A 17,092-nucleotide genomic window follows, 5' to 3' on the forward strand; every position below is an offset into this window, starting at 1 on the left:
TATAGATTGAGTATAAAAAAGCACCAGGATAACAAACCTGGTTTTACCTATCACAAACAGATTAGAAACAAGGATACATAATGGCATTTTAAGAGCCTGGAAAAACAAGGAGAGTTTATAACTTATAGCACAACTCCACCAGATGGATTTTAGCTGAATTTCAGTTTTGTCCTTCTGAACTTTGACTGTATATTTACTTTCAAGTAAAGTAAACCTGGAGGAAATAATGCATTTATCTATTTTATGTAATCTGCATTTTTGAAACTTGCCAAAACTGAAAAACAACATTTGATTGTAAAAGTCAAATTTAAACATATAAAACAAAAATGAGAATTGAGCAGCAGAGGAAAGGCACAAAATATTGTGAATGGAACATAAATGATCTAAACATGTTTATGGTGAAATTTGCTGAAGTTCAAAATTCCAGCTCTAAATTCACTGCCCCACTGAATGCCCCATGTATTAAAAGGTTCCAAATCCTCTACATAAAGGAGTTAGAGGCTCTGGATGATCTTCCAGCTATGGGGCCTGATCCAAAGCCCACTGAAGTCAATGGGAATCTTTACAACTTACGGGGACCGATTCCAACTTTATCCAGAGAGGAGTGTTGTGTGAATTCCTCTCATAGAATACAATTTGAAAGAAAGGTTTCACTGCCTTCCCAGTTTTTGAAATAAAGGTATTCTTGGACATTCTTTCAATGATATTGAAATGTGAAGTATGTCTTTCACATGCATTAACAATAACAAACAGGTTAGCTATATACTTGTCATTGAAAGTTAATGTCACACAACACCTGAAAACGAGTTAACAATTGCATTTATCTTAATTATTGGTAGCAAGATTTTTTTATTTACAACTGTGTTAGACAATTATACCATGCTAGCCAAACTGTATTCCAGACCATACGTCAGGCATAGTTTTCAGAATATATCCATTGTCCACTCATAATATAAACAGGGCTACAGGAGGCTATTGCTTTCCCCAGCTAATATTTCACTATGTATGTACTTACACTTTTTTTAAAAAAAGATGTTTGTTTTGGGCACAGCATCTCTAAAACAAATGTATTTTGATACCAGAAATACACATTGCTCATCTTCTTATACAAGTAATAGAGCACTAATTTCTTAGGTGTAGTCAGTGTGTTTCTATCACTCTGGGAAACATTTTTTCAGTGTAAAATAAGTTAAAAGTAATGATCTATTGTGCTTTTTCACCCACACTTATTGTGAAACACAAAACAATCCAATATGAGTTTGAGAGAAGAGTATACTTAATAGTTTTAGCTTCACACATTATGCAGAATAGGGTCCCTTCTTAAGATTAAGTAAGCACATGAGTTTCCACGGACTCTCATCACAAAATTGCCTGTTGGTACAAAATCTTTAAAATTGTACTGTAACCAAGTTGATGAAGGAAAAAATACTGCCAGACATATTAAGAAGTCAAGAAAAACTGTGTAACTTGTTTTGTGCCTCCCAGCTTGAATGCATAAGGGACAAATGCAAATTTTCCAAATGAAGTACAGCTCACAGTGCATAAATCTCAAACAGACAGTAGTTTGCACTTATTAACACTTGGCTTGGATCATAAATGAAGCACTTTTTCCTGAAATGCCAGGAAAGGCATTTTCTGTAAAGACTGGCTTTTCCCTAAAGGAACATCAATTATAAATCATGGTCTGGTAGCAAAATTGGCAGAGCGGCTAGGCTTGAAGCAAATAAACTGGGAAATACGACTGATTTAAAAATGAGTGTGTTGCCATGTATTTTAGCCATCATTTGAGGAAATGGTTTGGGGGTCATTATTCACTGGCAGGCATATAAATTCCATTGCTGGAATTTTTAAAAGTTTATGAAGGCACAAGTGGCTTGCTGCACAACCCAAATGGGGCTCACCGCATCAGGGAATTTCCAGAAAAGTTTGCTTATCATGATCAAGTTCCCCGAGCTCTGCGAGGGCTGATCACTCCAAAAGCATGGTGCTGCGAGCAGTTAAGGGGCTGACAGCTCATTTGAGACTTTGAAAAGCACTGAGATGCTTCTATGTCCTCAGCCAGGTAGGTTTGGAGTTAAGCGTTGCAAGGGGCATGCAGGTGCAGATTAAGCCACTCAGCCATCAGCTATTTATTGGCTTCTCAAGACACAGTGCACCCAGAGATGCTTCTCCTAAATAGTTTTTTTTTTTAAAAAAAGATCTAAGGAGCATGGGTGAAAGAGAGACACAAACCTTTGCAAAGAGAGACACAAGCCTTTGCAATGAGTCCCGGTGTTAGGAGTGGGTTCAAGGGGGGTGAGAGAACAGATAGAGTAGAAAACATGGATGGGGAGGAAGGGTGGTTGGAAGGAGGGTATTTCCAGTATTTTCCAATACAGATTGGGGGCTACATCAGCTACTGGATTCATCATGCTGCCATGGATGCAACCAGGCTCCTTACGGAAGTGAGGGAAAGTGGGAGGTGGGCTAAGCTAACCTTGACTCAGATAGAAGAAACACAATTATTGAACATAGGATTTGTCAGCCAAGGAGGACCTTCCTTGGCCTAACTGACGCACACAGCTGATGCAAGCATATCCCAGAAGCCATCGTGAACTAGAGTACAGAATGCCTCTCAGTTCCCATCTGGGTCATCAACACTCTAAATGTAATTGTTAATAGGGACATCAAAGACACAACTGGAAACTGCCAATCTACTTCCTGACCCAGGCTAGAGAATTTCTTAATCACCCTGGTGAGCAGCATAGCTCAATACATACCCTTTTCCAGGGCCTAAATCCATTCCCTTGACTGTAGGAATTCACCCAGCTAAGTCCATCAACTGCTGAAGAATTTAAACTTTCATATTAAAATAAAATAGCACTTGAAAATATTCCCAGTGTGAACCAAGCAGAACACAGCACCGTATCAGTTACAAAGCCTGGAGAAAGATAAATCCAGTACTGCCTTCACCATTGGTAGGTTTGCAGTGGGGAGTCAACTGCCACTGCTGCTTGGAGTAGAATGCCATGGGCCAAATAGCTCTGCAGCTGTGGAAATGGAGGGGGATCCCTTCATAAAACCAATCTGCTGTGACATTGGGGGGGGGTGGACCCCCTGCTGTGCAGTGGCTCCAATCATTCTTTCTCTCAGGGATTTGGCTGTCTGGTTTTTGCTCAGATGCTCAGGCTTTGCTCGCCATATGTGGGATTGGGAAGGAATTTTTCCCCAGGTCACATTAGCAGTGACCTTGTGGGTTTATTCATTTATTTTGCCTTCATCTCCAGTGTGTGGATGTGGGTCACTTGTCAGGATTATCTGAGTATATTTCACTTAATCATTTCCCTGCCATTATGGAAGCCTTGAGCACTGGTGTACCTTATCCCTCCAATTATCTGCTTGTGGCACATAAAAGTCTAGTCTTTTGTGGGCTGTAATACTTTGGTCTCACCTTGGGTGCTTGGTTCAGCGTGCAAGTGCTAGGTGGTGGTGTTGGTGGCCTGTGATAGATGAAGTCAGATGAAATGATCTGGAGGTCCCCTCAACTCTATGTAGTGCAGAAGGGTACAAACATCCCACTCATTGGTGGCACAGGCATCCACACATATGAGGAACCCTGTGCTTGGTGTAGTAACATCTGGGTGAGGGGAGCCAACCATACAAGTGGCTATGGTAGCAGATAGGTTCTGGTTGCAAGATGCCTCACAGCTTCTTAGCCTCCTGCTCTAGTTCTGGAAGGAGGACACCTAAGCCTCCCACAGAGAGCTCTATGTATGGGGCCGGTACAAACTGAATTCTTGGATGGGGGGAAGACGGTGCAGCATTACGATAGTGTGGTGGGAGTAAGACCAACTGATTTGAGGGCAACAGCGATAGCTTTACCAAATCTCATGATTTCATTGCAAGTCTCACAATGCTTTTTCTTAAACTCCCAGCTGCTAGAATCAAAGTACTACATGAGAATCTCAGCTTTCCAGGGGGGGAGGGTGGAGGGGTGTGTTTGGGCAGGTGTGGAATGTAAGTTTTAAGTCCTCATGTTTGGAGAGAAATGCTTGGCAACATGAAGCTAGTGCACCCTAAATTCAGTATTCAGCAGGCCCGTACAAAGAACCCAAAATGTATTATTTTTTAGAAATCTGAGACTTAAAAGTCATATCATGATATTTGGTAGCCTGCATCCCGGTTTTTGAACACCTGGAGCTGACAATACAGGGTCAGGGAATCCCTTGATGTGATTTGTGTGGGGGTAGCCGCACTGATGGATGTATTGGCCGCATGCATGATAAGCACTGCATTAACTGGGGGCTGCATGTTCAGCTGGGGCCAGTAGCGTGTTACCCAGCTGGTGTGAGCCTAAGCAGGCCAGGGTGGGCCTCAGGGCCCTGGTGTATTTGGTCCCTGGGCTACTAGGGGCTGCTCGGTGCTTATTTGCAAGCCCTGCCTGAGAACTAAAAACTCCTCTAGGTAAAGTCACTAGCAAGCCATGGCCTGGACCATTGGGCACCAGGGGAGCATCCCTTGCTCAGCAGGGTCACGAAGCGAGCACTCCCCCTCCCTTCACCATAGTGTAACATGGATTCGCCTCTACCTCCCCCCCTCCTGCCGCCCAGAATGGACTTTCCCCTAACCCCGCATTACCCTCCCGGGAGTCTCAGTGGTACATTCCGCGTCGCAGTTGTCGTGGGAACCGCGTACACCGGTCGCTATGCCCACGGCGCTGGAGCCGCGCCAGCAGGTGTGGGTGAGGGGAGCCTGGGCGAGCCGCCCCTTCAGCTCGGGGACAGGGAGGCAGCGGCGGCCGGAGCCTAGGCCGTGGGGAAGCAGGTGCCTGGCTCCCGCGTGCGCGGGCGGGGCCCCTGGGAGGGGCATGGAGGTGGCCAGTCAGCGGACCCCAGCAGACCTCTGGGGGCGGGGGGAGCATTGGAGCAGACCGGGGGAGGAGCAATAGGGGTGAGTGGTGGGAGCCTTGGCACAGGCCCCGGGAGGGGAGCGGAGATGGGGTAGGCAGTGGACTCCAGCCGGTCCCTGTGTGGGAGCACGGGAGCAGGTTGTGGGGGATGGGGGGAATGGATGCTTGGTTTCCAGCAGCCCCCTGGGTGAGGGGTGTGTGAGTGCGCGCGCGGGGGAGGGGGCAAGGTCCGGGGGGGGGGGGCATTAGAGTCCCTAGGGATTGGGGAGGTGTACCCTAGAGACAGTCCCACACATGTATATGGAAACGCACCCTTTATGGAGGTACAGCTGCATGCTGTTTATAGTATTTTTTAGGGTGACCAGACAGCAAGTGTGAAAAATCGGGGGGGAGGGGGTAATAGGACCTATAGAAGAAAAAGACCCCCAAATCGGGACTGTCCCTATAAAATCGGGACATCTGCTCACCCTGCTATTTTTCCTTTTTGCTGTGTAAATCACCTACAGTGCTGTGTGCATTATGGACAGAGAAACATGAGACTTTTAATAAGTCTAACTCATGATTCAGGTTATGTTGCATCTCTGTACAAGTTCATTGAAATTCTCCCTCCTGTCTCTCCAGAGCTAATCCGAGGAGCAACCAAACCTGTGAACCTTACTTAGCTGGGAGAAGAGTTAGTTTTAATGAAATTGCTAAAGGCAAGAGTTTAATTTGCTTGAGGTTTTGAATGCCTAAGAAATAGGCAGAGGAAGTTCAAGGGCCCTCTCTTGGGAAGTCTTCAGCACAAGTGTAGGTGCCTGAAAGTGTTTTAATGTTAGAAATATAGTAGAACCTCAGACATAAGAACACCAGAGTTACAAACTAACCAGTCAACCACACATCTCATTTGGAGCTGAAAGTATGTAGTCAGACAGCAGAGATGGCGGGGGGGGGGGGGGGAAGAAGCCAATACTATACAGTACTGTATTGTGTTAAATGTAAACTACTAAGAAAAAGGGAAAGTCTTAAAAAAAGATTTGACAAAGTAAGGAAACTGTTTTTGTGTTTGTTTAAATTAAAATGGTTAAAAGCAGCATTTTTCTTTTGTATAGTAAAGTTTCAAAGCTGTATTAAGTCAATATTCATGTGTAAACTTTTGAAAGAAACATTGACAAACTTTGAAGGAAGCCACTCCATCTTTCCTTGGCAAGAGGGAAGATTGGTGTCAACTATGTCCTTTAAAGTTAGGGGAAAGTGAAAGGGAGATAAAATAGGGAAGATCCTGGAAGACCCATGGAAGAAAGAAAATGGGGAAATGGAAACAAAATGGGGTGAGGAGGCAGCACGGCAAAGAGGCTTTAGGAACATGCAGTAATCAGAGAAAGAGACTAGGTAGCAAGATGTAAATGCCCAAAAGTGAGTGGGGGAGGTAGGGTGAGAATGAAATATAGGAAGGAGATATTTTTCTGAGTTTCTTTTTGCTAGGATTCCAATTAGCAGTAAAATGATATTTGGAAATAAAATTTCCCTTTAAAGTTAAAAAAAGACTGCTGTGAAAGAGGGAGAGCAAGCATGACTGGTGGATCCTGGCTGACAAAAGGAGAGGGGATTTCATTGGGCATTTTACTAAAATGAAGACTACAAGATTAAACTTCAGTGCAAGAAGGAAACTAGTACGCAGCTGTGCAAACTCCTGCTCCTACATGCTTCTTTATAGCAGCATGCACTAAAGATTTATAATTTTCAACTGTAAGTCACAACATGAAAGAAATGATTTGAAATTTTTGCTTGCCACTCAAGTACCTCTTTTCATTTGATAAAGCTATACACAGACACGCAGGATTTGTATAAGTAAAACTCAGAAATCTTTGCATAGCTGCTTGCAATTTTTTTGAATTAGCTTTTAAATATCTAAAACATATCCTAAGATTTTGCGACCTATGGCTGTGAACCTGCAATTGGATCCAAATGAATATACTTTTACATGCGGGCGGAGTCCCGTTGAAGTCAGTGGAGTACTACGAGGTTGTAAAAGTCCACTCATATGGATCTGATTTCAGCGTAGGGTCCATATTAACTGAAGTGTTGTGCAGTTAATGTAAAATGTCACATTTATACCATTGATATGTAACTAAAACAGTGTAGCAGTGAAATCTTTATTTAACTGTTAGTGGGGTGTTTGCTACTGCCAGTTGTATAGTAAATAATTGTAAAGTGAAATCATGTGTTTTTTTTTCCAAAATAAGTCAAGTGTTTTGTCTCTGATTATCTTTATGAACAACCTGGTGCTTCACAAAATACATCTAACAGCAACAGGTCATTAGTGTCTCGTCCTAAGGTGACTTGCTAAAGGTAAAGAGAATTGTTTTGAAAATTCTACTTTTACATAAAGTGCTTCAGATTATGTATTTTTGTAAACATTTACTTTGAATGACTAAGAATTTACTTTGCCTTCCATTGTTGTACTGTGATATCATGACCTATGCACAGACAGAATGCATAATAATTTATTACAGGTTTTCTTCAAAGCAAATGGTCAAAGCCTCGAAGGCACCCACTGTAGGCTCCTGGGTCCTCAGCCATCGTATCTCTTGGGTCGAGACCCACATCTCTCTCCCTCCTGAATGATTTTTTTCCAGGCTGCAAAGTTCCTTGCCTACACTGTAATATTCCCAGCAAGCCAGACTGCCTGAACAGGCCCAGGTCTGCGCTTTGCTTGCTCTCCAGAGGCTATAAACAGTGTAATTGGCAACCGTTATAAGTTACCATACAACTTTTCCTAAACAACAGGGCTGCCCGGGGTCGGGGTGGGGGGCAAGTGGGAGCAATTTGCTCCAGGCCCCACAGGGCCCCCCAGGAGAGTTTTCGGTGGTACTTTGGCGGCGGGGGTCCTTCAATGCTGCCGAACACACCTGGAGTGAAGGACCCGCCGTCGCTTCATCCGCTCTGGGTCTTCGGCAGCAATTCGGCTGTGGAGGGTCCTTCCACTCCATGTCTTTGGCGAAGTGACCTGGAGTGGAAGGACCCCTGCTGCCGAAGATCCTAGGCCCCCTGAATCCTCTGGGCGGCCCTGCTAAACAAGCACATTTATTCTTAATATGAAAGCGTTACAGAGAAAAGATTAAACAAAAAAAATAAAAGAACCTTTGTGCAAGCTAAAAAGCTTACCAGAAGTCATCCCAACTCCAACCTCTGGTAGTGTCAGCCTTCGAGATCCACAGCTAGGTTTTCTCAGTGGTTACAAATTCAAAGCTGTCTCAGATTCAGAACTAGAATATCCATGAATAGGTTAGTTTTTTCTTTATACATCTTAGACCTTTGATTTTGAGACTACAGGAACAGGTAATCAGCAGATAATAGTTCAATAGGTTTTCTTCAGGAATATTGTAGACAACTGCCATATCTGTCACAACGGTGTTACAGGCATTAAATCTAAACAATGCCTTAGAAATATAGTTTTAAAAAATACTACTTGAGGCCACTAAACTGGCCTCAGTTCTTTGTCGTATGGGTTTTTAATTTTTCATAAATCTTCAGAGTCTGAATCAAAAGTAGAATAGCTGTGCCAGCTTGTTTAACTGCCTCACTGCTGCTAGAACACACGTCCTCTGAAAGCAGATTCTTTTTTTTTATTATTGAACATCCATTGAGATGAATGGAGCATCAAGTCTTGCCAAGGGCATCCAGTCACATTAGATAAATGCACTTGGTGCATGTTTCTGACACTTCTTTCAGCATTAAAATGGTCACCATTTTCAGTCCTTCTGTACTAGGACTTTTAACCAAGTTTTTAACCAGTTAGCAACATGATTGGCTCTAAAGATGGTTTGTGTTTAGTGTGCATTAAGAAACTGTGACTACTAATCATGAGTCATCCTTGCCAGCATCCTAGGCTGGCTTATGGCTGTATTCCTGTGATTAGGCTGTAACAATGTCATTCTACTATGTAGTTGGAACTCTCTAAACCATGTCTGCACAACATGATCTTCAGCCATTCCAGAAATCTTGGTAGTAGGCCATGCCAGAGTGCATTGTCTCTCAGGTTGCTCGTACTTCTGATTGTGAGACTTTTCCCAAAATGCAATGAAATAAACATGATTAGTGTCATGACACATATAGACATGCCCATGCTATGGTTTTGTCTTTACAAAGTTGAAACTGGATCACATGAGCATGTCATAACTGAGATTAAAAGAATAAAAATAAAAAATTGAAAGTATAGTCAAGATCTTTGATTCTGGAGAGTATAGCAGAAACCCGAAAAAAAACATATAGTTACCATTTTGTATGGATTTGTGCTTGATATATGATAGCTTTCAGCTTCCCTAATACTTTACAGTGATTTTATTCTGACTTTGCCTCCTGTTAGTGCTCATTTTAGCACTGGTATTTGGACCTTATTTTGTCCATCTGTTCTATAGGTAGTCTTCAAGAAAGCCATGTTTTATTAAATACTGAACCAAGTTCAACCTTGGTTAATCCATGCAACCACATTGTATTCAGTGGATTTGCATGGGTGTAACTGAGAATGGAATGTGGCCCAGAGTTTCATATAAATGCTCTAAAAGTTATTTTAGTTTAATTTATATTTTCTTTAGCATTTTATTGCCATATTATATAATGCATTTCTGCTTTCCAACTCTTTTTCCTGTACATTAAAAATTGTAAAAACTATTACAATGCTCTAACATATTAATTGCAATCCGGTTGTTCAATTTGAACAGGTTACTAACCACAAAGAATTTCACAAATCATTCTGATTTTTTTGAGAAGAGTTCGCACTGGGAATCATGAACATCAATGACTTTGTAATACTGCCAGGTTCAAAGACTGGAACTTCCGTAAAATTAAAAGTGAAGTAAGTGCATTTCTTCTGACTATGATAGAAATGTTGACTTTACATTTTTAATAACTTTATATGCAACATTAAGTATGAGGTTACGTTTGCATAAAAGTAAGAATCATAGATATGTCTCTCTACTACTGTTTTTCCAGGCTCTTATTCTTATCTGCCTCCTCCTCCTTAGGTTTTTTTTAACCTCCTTACTGAATTTATTCATGGGAATTATTGCTATGCAGATTATCTAATATATACTGTCTTTATTAAGGCCTTGTGTACCCTATAGAGGGTTTTCCAGCATAGTTAACCAGCAAAATCTTCCAAGTATGGATGCAGTTATACCGCATAGGGTCTTATATCAGCATAGCTATGTCGGTAAAAAAAAAAAAAAAAAATCACACCCCTAACCCACATAACATTACCATTATAACTTTTCAAAGTAGGCAAGTCCTAAATCTATCCTATCCTCACTTTCTTGATGGTGACCATTCATTTTCCCCCTGCCCCACTGATATCTTCCAAAGTTCATTCTGTTCAAAATATAGTGGCTTATCCCCCGACTGAACATGTTCCAAGCCTCAGAAATCTCCAGGGTCCATTTTTCTGTCCACTTCAGAATGCAGCGCAAAATCTACTCCCTGGTCTTCAAAATTCTTTGTGCATTAAGGGACTTGTCTAGGCTTAAAACTTTTACCAGAATAGCTATGTTGGTTAGGGATATGTTTTGTTTTGCTTGTTTTACTGACATGGCTATACCAGTATAAGTGCTGGTATGGACACAGTTTAATTACTATACTGTGTCCATACTAGGAAGGCTTTGCTGGTTAAGTAGTATTAGCCCTGAAAATAGCCCTAGGTTGGAGGAAGGGTATGCCTGTCCCCCTTTCTTTTTTCCTCCTACATGCCTGAATCCACTCAGGTCACGCAGGGGCTGAGGAGAGTGGAATGAAGTAGATCTCCATCTCTCCTGGTCACTCATCCACAAGTTCAGGGGAGCGAGGGAGCTTACTAGTTCCAGCAAACTCCTCTTTTGTGGTTAAGCATTCCTGGGCATGCACAGCTGTTTTAGCCCCGAAAATAGCCCTGTCTGACAAATGGTGTAGTTGTCAGAGCTGGAGTTTTAGGCTTGCTATGGGGGATACGGGTTACATACTTCAATATTAAAAGTTGTTAAAACTGCTTAAAATATATTCAGATATCTGTTTTCATTCTCCTTCATGTTCTGATCAACGTCTTTATAATTTTCTTGCTAATACACATTTGAATGTTTCAATTTAATTTCTCTAGAAATGTACGAGAGCTGAAGTTGGAGAAAGTACAGTTAGAACTAGAAAACAAGGAGATGGAGAAGAAACTACAGCAACTACAATCTAATATGAGCAGAGAAAAAGAAGAGAGGAGGGAGTAGGTGAAATTTCTTTGGAATTTTTAACTGTAAGATCAAGGAATCCCAATGAGATGTGTGTTCTTTTGAAAAATCACTTGTGGATAACCCATCTAAAGACTAGCATTTTTGGTAGTGTTCTGCACTATTCCCTCTGAGCTGTTTCCTTTCCCTGCTTTTTTCTTTGTTTACCCTATTCTGTCTTTTATCTCCTCTTTTCTTTTCTTTTCCTCTCCACAGCCTCCCGCTGTCCTGTGATAAGCATGTTTTTTGCTTGGTGGGTATTTTTTTTTTTTACAGTTTCTCCTGTGAGATTGGTTGATTTACTTCTGATGTCACAATCATTTCTATTTCTCCTCCCCAGTGGAATATGATATTAGAACTGCCAGCCAGTTTCCTTCCCCCCCCCGACATTCTTTTTTTTTTCCCAGTGAAATTGTAACGTTGGAGTTAAATCAGCCAATCAGTACCCTGTATCTCCTAGTGTATTTCACTTTGTCACTGTTTCAGTGAATTAAATGCATGTACATAACATCACAAAAGGACTGGAACATTGTAATAGTTTTATATATGATGGAAAGAACCCATTTAGGAAGGAACCATTGTCTGGTGAAACGAGCCGAGCCGTAGACAAATCTTGGCTCTGCTAGTGACTCACTGTGTGACATTACCAAATAACTGTAACCTCTGTGTCTGCTTCCCTATCTGTAAAATGTGGATAATACTTATTTTCGTGCGTCACAGAGGTGTTATAAGGATAAATTCATTAATGTTTGTACAGTACTTTAAAAGGTATAAAATGCTATTTGAGCACTAAGTGCCATTAATTGCATTGGATCATAGTAATTCATTTCTAAATTCCTTTTTCTCAGAGCAATTAAAGCTGGGTTCTAGTTGCCTTTATGCATTGACAAAATGTTGAGACTGAGACCACCAGCTTGGCTGCTCCTCAAAACTAATCAGTTCAAGATAGGCTATCGTAGAGGTGCTGCTACTGTTCTTAATTTTTCAATTTATGTAGCACTGATCGTGTACTAAACGCTTTTCAGGCAAAAACAAAGACACAGGATCTTATTTACATTTATTCCTACTTAAAGAGAGAACAGGTAGAGGACAGAAGGGATGGGGAGAAAGCAAGAGAAGTAGACGACTGAGAATTGACATTAGGCACACACGTTAGTTCCACAATTTTTAAAATTCTAATCTCTCTTGCACTTTTTCTTACTCCATCTCTCTCTCTCTCTGAGCTGAGGGCTAGGATTTATGGATCTTGTGGAAGAAGCATGTTTTGAGAGAAGAGAGTATAGAATCATAGTAGACTAGATCCAGGAGGAAACTTCCAGGCTTAGGAGCTGCATGAAAGAAGGCAAGGAGATGGATAGTAAAGAAGCACTGAGTTGTGTGTGTTGGTTGAGGTGAAAGAGAGCTAAATGACAAGGCAAATAGTACTAAATTGTGCAGGACCTTGAAGGTAACAACAAGCATAAATCTGCTGTGGAAATTGGCATGGGAGACAATGAAGGGATTTTAAAAGCTGATGGATATTGTCAAAGCAACTGTCTGGGTAGATAGTTTTCACAGTGGAATGATATCTACTTCTGGGGGCATGTCATTAAAGCAAACTACTTGTAAACATCCAGGAAACTAATGTAATGTGCAGGTTTATATATGACAATAAAAAAAATACTTAGTTTGGTAAATTATCCAACAAGACTTACTTTGTCAGTCTTTCAGGTTTTCAATCTTGACATGAAAGCAATCAAAATTAAAGGGGAGTTATGTTTCAGGAATCAGTGCTTCTACAGAGATGATTTTTTCCTCATTTTTCTGGTATCCTGTTTGTTGCTATTAACTACAAATCTGCATATTGGGAAAATGATTCATCCACCCCAATTTACAGGAGAAATATGCTTAGTAATTAAGTTTAGGGTACTGTTTTTTTCCTAGACGATCAAGTGGCTATCGTTGGCAATCTGGACAGGCAGGACCATTGGGCATTCAACCTCAAGTGTGGTCACAAAATAGAGAAAATGTTGTTAAGGTACAAAAATTTCATTGGATTTGCAGATAGTCTCATAAGATACAAGATTTAGAAGAGGTTTTTGTGGGTTATAGTCAGTCATTCACTATTTTGGTGTAATGCAACTGAATTAATTAGTTAATTAATTAATAAGACAGTTTTAAATATTGTATTAAGATGAGAAATGGAATATTTTATAAGTAACATTTCAAAGGTATTTGTTTTTCTGCACAGAGCATATACTATCCTACTGAGCTAGAGGAAGATTCAGTTCTGGACTACAGTATTTGAAATAATTGTTTGGTGTTATGTTGTATTACATAAATTAGGTTAGTTAAGGGGTAAGGTTGTGCTACTTGTACAAGAACAGCTTCAGTGCTCACTGCAGTCACTTGGGAATCTTCCCATTAATTTCAGTGGGCATTAGATAGGACCCAAGTACAGATCTGTTGGATCTGTATGAATGATCAAACTGCAGTATGCTGTATTAGCTAAATTTGTCATATTTACTGTCCAAAGTATTTTGTGTGTGTGTGTGTAGAAAACTTTTACCAGGAAACATTTTCAGACTTTTCTTCTATAAAAAATTTGTAATCAGTTTTCTTTAGGGAGATACTAACATTTAGCTTAAGGGGAAATTCAAGATAAACAGGTATATTCTGCAAAGTGAAATGTACATACAAAACAACAACATTAAAAGAATGTTATGGTTGAAAAGTCAAGCACTCAGAAGTTAAGGAACACTGGAATTAAGGTTGCCTGTGAAATCTTAATTTAGTCTTCTTGTACTCTTGTGCACTTGCATTATGATAGTCTTTTTAATTAAAATAATAGCCTATCCTTTTTACCACAGGATTCATACATCATTCAGTGTCTTGTTCTCCTCTACCCCCAGGCTGCTTTTTGGAATCTACTCCCTCTGCTACTTGCCCCTAGCCTAGCTCTTGTTATGTCTACATTCAAATCAGTTTGCTTTCTCCTCCATGCTGCCTGGGTGCCAGCAAAGCGGGCATTACTGAGAGCACAGAAGAGATATTGTCCTTGTTCTCAGTTCTGATGTCCAGTGCTACAGCAATTGCAGGCAAAATCCTGCTCAGTCCCTGCATCCCTGGGTTGGAGCATGCCAAGTGCAGACAGAATCTTTACGAATTTCAGCTGAAAGCTCTGGCAAGTCTCTATAAAACATGTGCACGTTCAGATTTTTCCAAGGTTTATAACTTAGGCATTTTTTTCTCAAGAGCAGTAAAAGGCATATCCCTGGTACTAAAAACAATACCCAGGCCAAATATCAAGTCCATTCTCCAAAGTATGCAGTGTGCTAGAGCTTCTCAACAAAATGTTTGAGAATTTTTTTTTTTTAACACAGGCAAAATAATGTATTTTTCCCTAATCTCCTTCACAGAAATGGTTGAACTATTTTTGGTGAAACGTTACAAAAATATTCAGCCTGCTTGGGAAATTTCAGTCCAAACAGTTCGTTTGGCAAACTTATAAGCAGTTGAAAACATATTCTTATAATGGGAAGTATTGGGGAACCTTAATTGTAGCCAGTGCTACTAGCGCCACCTATAACATACATTCCTGAGTGTCACAGCTCTTGGAAAATAGATTCATGTTTTTGTTAGCTAAGGATTTTGGCCTTGTGGTATTAATTGACACATGCTTGCACTGCATGTGATTCAAGAGCTACCTACTGAGTCAAACAATTTATGTTTATGATCTCTGCTAAAAATATTGGTTCTGATGGCAAAATCAGTTTTCTTTGCTCACAGTCTCAACTAGTATGAAGAATCCTAAAAGGATACCCAAGTCTAAACGGTCTAAATTCAGCTTAGAAGTAAAGATATGCTTCCTAATTCCTTCAGCTCAAATTGATTTATCGAGAGATGCATACAAATTGGGCTGAATAATGCATAAAGAGGGAGTTTCTCACTATGTTTCTTCAGGAAGCCAAGCTCATCCTGAACTGCAAGCTTTACTTAATAGAGCTCATTAGAAACTTTATATAATAAAATTCATATAAGTCCAGAAAGAGACATTTACAACCTTAGACCAAGTAGTGGCATTTGTTATTTGAAGGCGTTGAAAGAGCAGCTGTTTGTTATGAAGGTGTTTTTAGTTAACATACTCAATTTCAATAACATTACCTACTCATGTATGAGTAAAAGAGGGTGAGATTGAAAAGGTTTTCTTTAACCCCCTCCCCTTTTTTTCTCTCCTTTTTGAGGCAAGTTGCTCAATTACAGCTGCTGATACTTCAAACTCCGGCTGAAGCTGTCAGTTCTGGTAAAGACACATAGGGCAACAATTTCAAAAAGGCAATAGTGTAACATGCACAAGGGGTGGAAAGTGTGGGTGCACTGTAGACTTCTCTATGTTTGAAAGGGAAAATGCAGGAGAATTTTTTGAAAGTGATCAATTATTGCCCTAGAAAATGGGGTCTAGTCGCAGAAGGCTGTTGCAGAAGGAGATATATAGAGCTCTTTACAGCTGCTTGTACCCTGCACAATAGACTGTGTGAATGGCATTTAAATAAAATTTAGGCAATATGAGATAGTGTGGGGCAGGTGGAACAGAGGCCTCAGCCCCGGGCAGCAAGGTCCGGTTACTGGAGGTTCCCTAGCTGTCTTGGATTGTGAATTGCTGGTTAGCCTTACACAGGAACATAAGACTGGAAGGGACCACCTGGGCCATCAAGTCCAATCCCCGGCTATTACAGGCAACCCCATCATATAATCCTATTCATAAACTTAACAAGTTCGTTTTAAAACTAGTTAGGTTGTTTGGTACGCTACTGTTGAAAGGCTGTTCTACAACCTCGCACCTCTGATGATTAGAAACATTCTTTTAATTTCCAGTCTAAATGTATTCATGGCCAGTTTGTACCCGTTTGTTCTCATACTAATGTTGGCCTGCAGCATTAATAGGTATTCTTTATTCTCCATCCCTCGTGTTCACCGTGCCTCCCCCCGCCCGCATGTGTTTATATAGAGCAGTTGTATCCCTCTCAGCCTCCATTTTGCTAGGATAAAGCCAATATCTCTTAGTCTCCTCTCATAAATTAGGCTCTGTATTCCCCAATCATCCAAGTGTCCCATCTTTATATCTGTTCCAGTCTGAATTAATCTTTGCTACACATGGCTTTTGTACACGAAATTGTATACAGAACTTCAGAAGAGGTCTTACTAGTGCTTTGTACAATGGCATCGATATTTTCCTATCTTTACTGGAAATACCTTGCCTGATACATTCTAGGATTGCATTTGCCTTTTTCACAGTCACATCACATTGGTAGATCATGTCATGCTGGGGTAACAAAGGCCATGCTTTTTATGAAAACCCGGTAAAATTCATGATTTTTGTCACAGAAATCATGAATATGACAAACATTGCTTATTTGTATCTATCTTTTAAAATGAAAACATCATTTTTTAGAAAATCATTAGTCAAATATATTTTTTTGTCATTAACTTAGCATTTTAACATGCATACTTCAGTGGCTATATTTTGTATTTATATTTATTTATAATTCTTTTACTTTTCTCTGTATATACATGTATAAATGTTTCACTATAGGTTTCTTCAGGAAAAGTGAAATTGAAGATACTCAAAGAACAGATTCATGGTAAAGTGATGTTTGTATTCACCAAGTAAAATAAAATATTATTATATGTTAATATTTTATGTGTTCCTTAGAGGTTGTTAATTAAATAGTTTGGAAGATACTTTTCATAGTTTAGAAAAAGAGAACCTTTACTGTTTATAGTTACCACCACTAAGAAGCCTAAAATTAAAATTAATAGCCTTACTAAATTTTATTTTCCTATGTGCTGCATGATGATATTTTTTTCTTAAGAACATTTAAATAGTTGTATTGAAGACATTAACATACTGAATTTTAAGGGGGTTCAAAAGAAGTATATGGAACCAAAATATCCACTCCCATCAGTCAGAATACATGCTTAATGTCTTATAAAATAT

General features: G+C 40.1%; 1 protein-coding gene across 1 annotated transcript in view; it reads left to right on the top strand.

Annotated features, from left to right (window-relative positions):
- The first annotated feature begins 9,652 nt into the window (after positions 1-9,652).
- Positions 9,653-17,092, top strand: part of ZBBX (zinc finger B-box domain containing) — a 42,758-nt gene continuing 35,318 nt past the window's right edge. The window contains exons 1-4 of the mRNA XM_077826746.1: positions 9,653-9,725; positions 10,995-11,111; positions 13,039-13,132; positions 16,688-16,736. Coding sequence (XP_077682872.1) covers positions 9,658-9,725; positions 10,995-11,111; positions 13,039-13,132; positions 16,688-16,736 — 328 coding nt within the window. The 5' untranslated portion in view covers positions 9,653-9,657. The remainder of the gene's footprint in view (positions 9,726-10,994; positions 11,112-13,038; positions 13,133-16,687; positions 16,737-17,092) is intronic.

This window comes from Eretmochelys imbricata, chromosome 9, assembly GCF_965152235.1.
Source record: "Eretmochelys imbricata isolate rEreImb1 chromosome 9, rEreImb1.hap1, whole genome shotgun sequence".
Lineage (NCBI taxonomy): Eukaryota > Metazoa > Chordata > Testudines > Cheloniidae > Eretmochelys > Eretmochelys imbricata.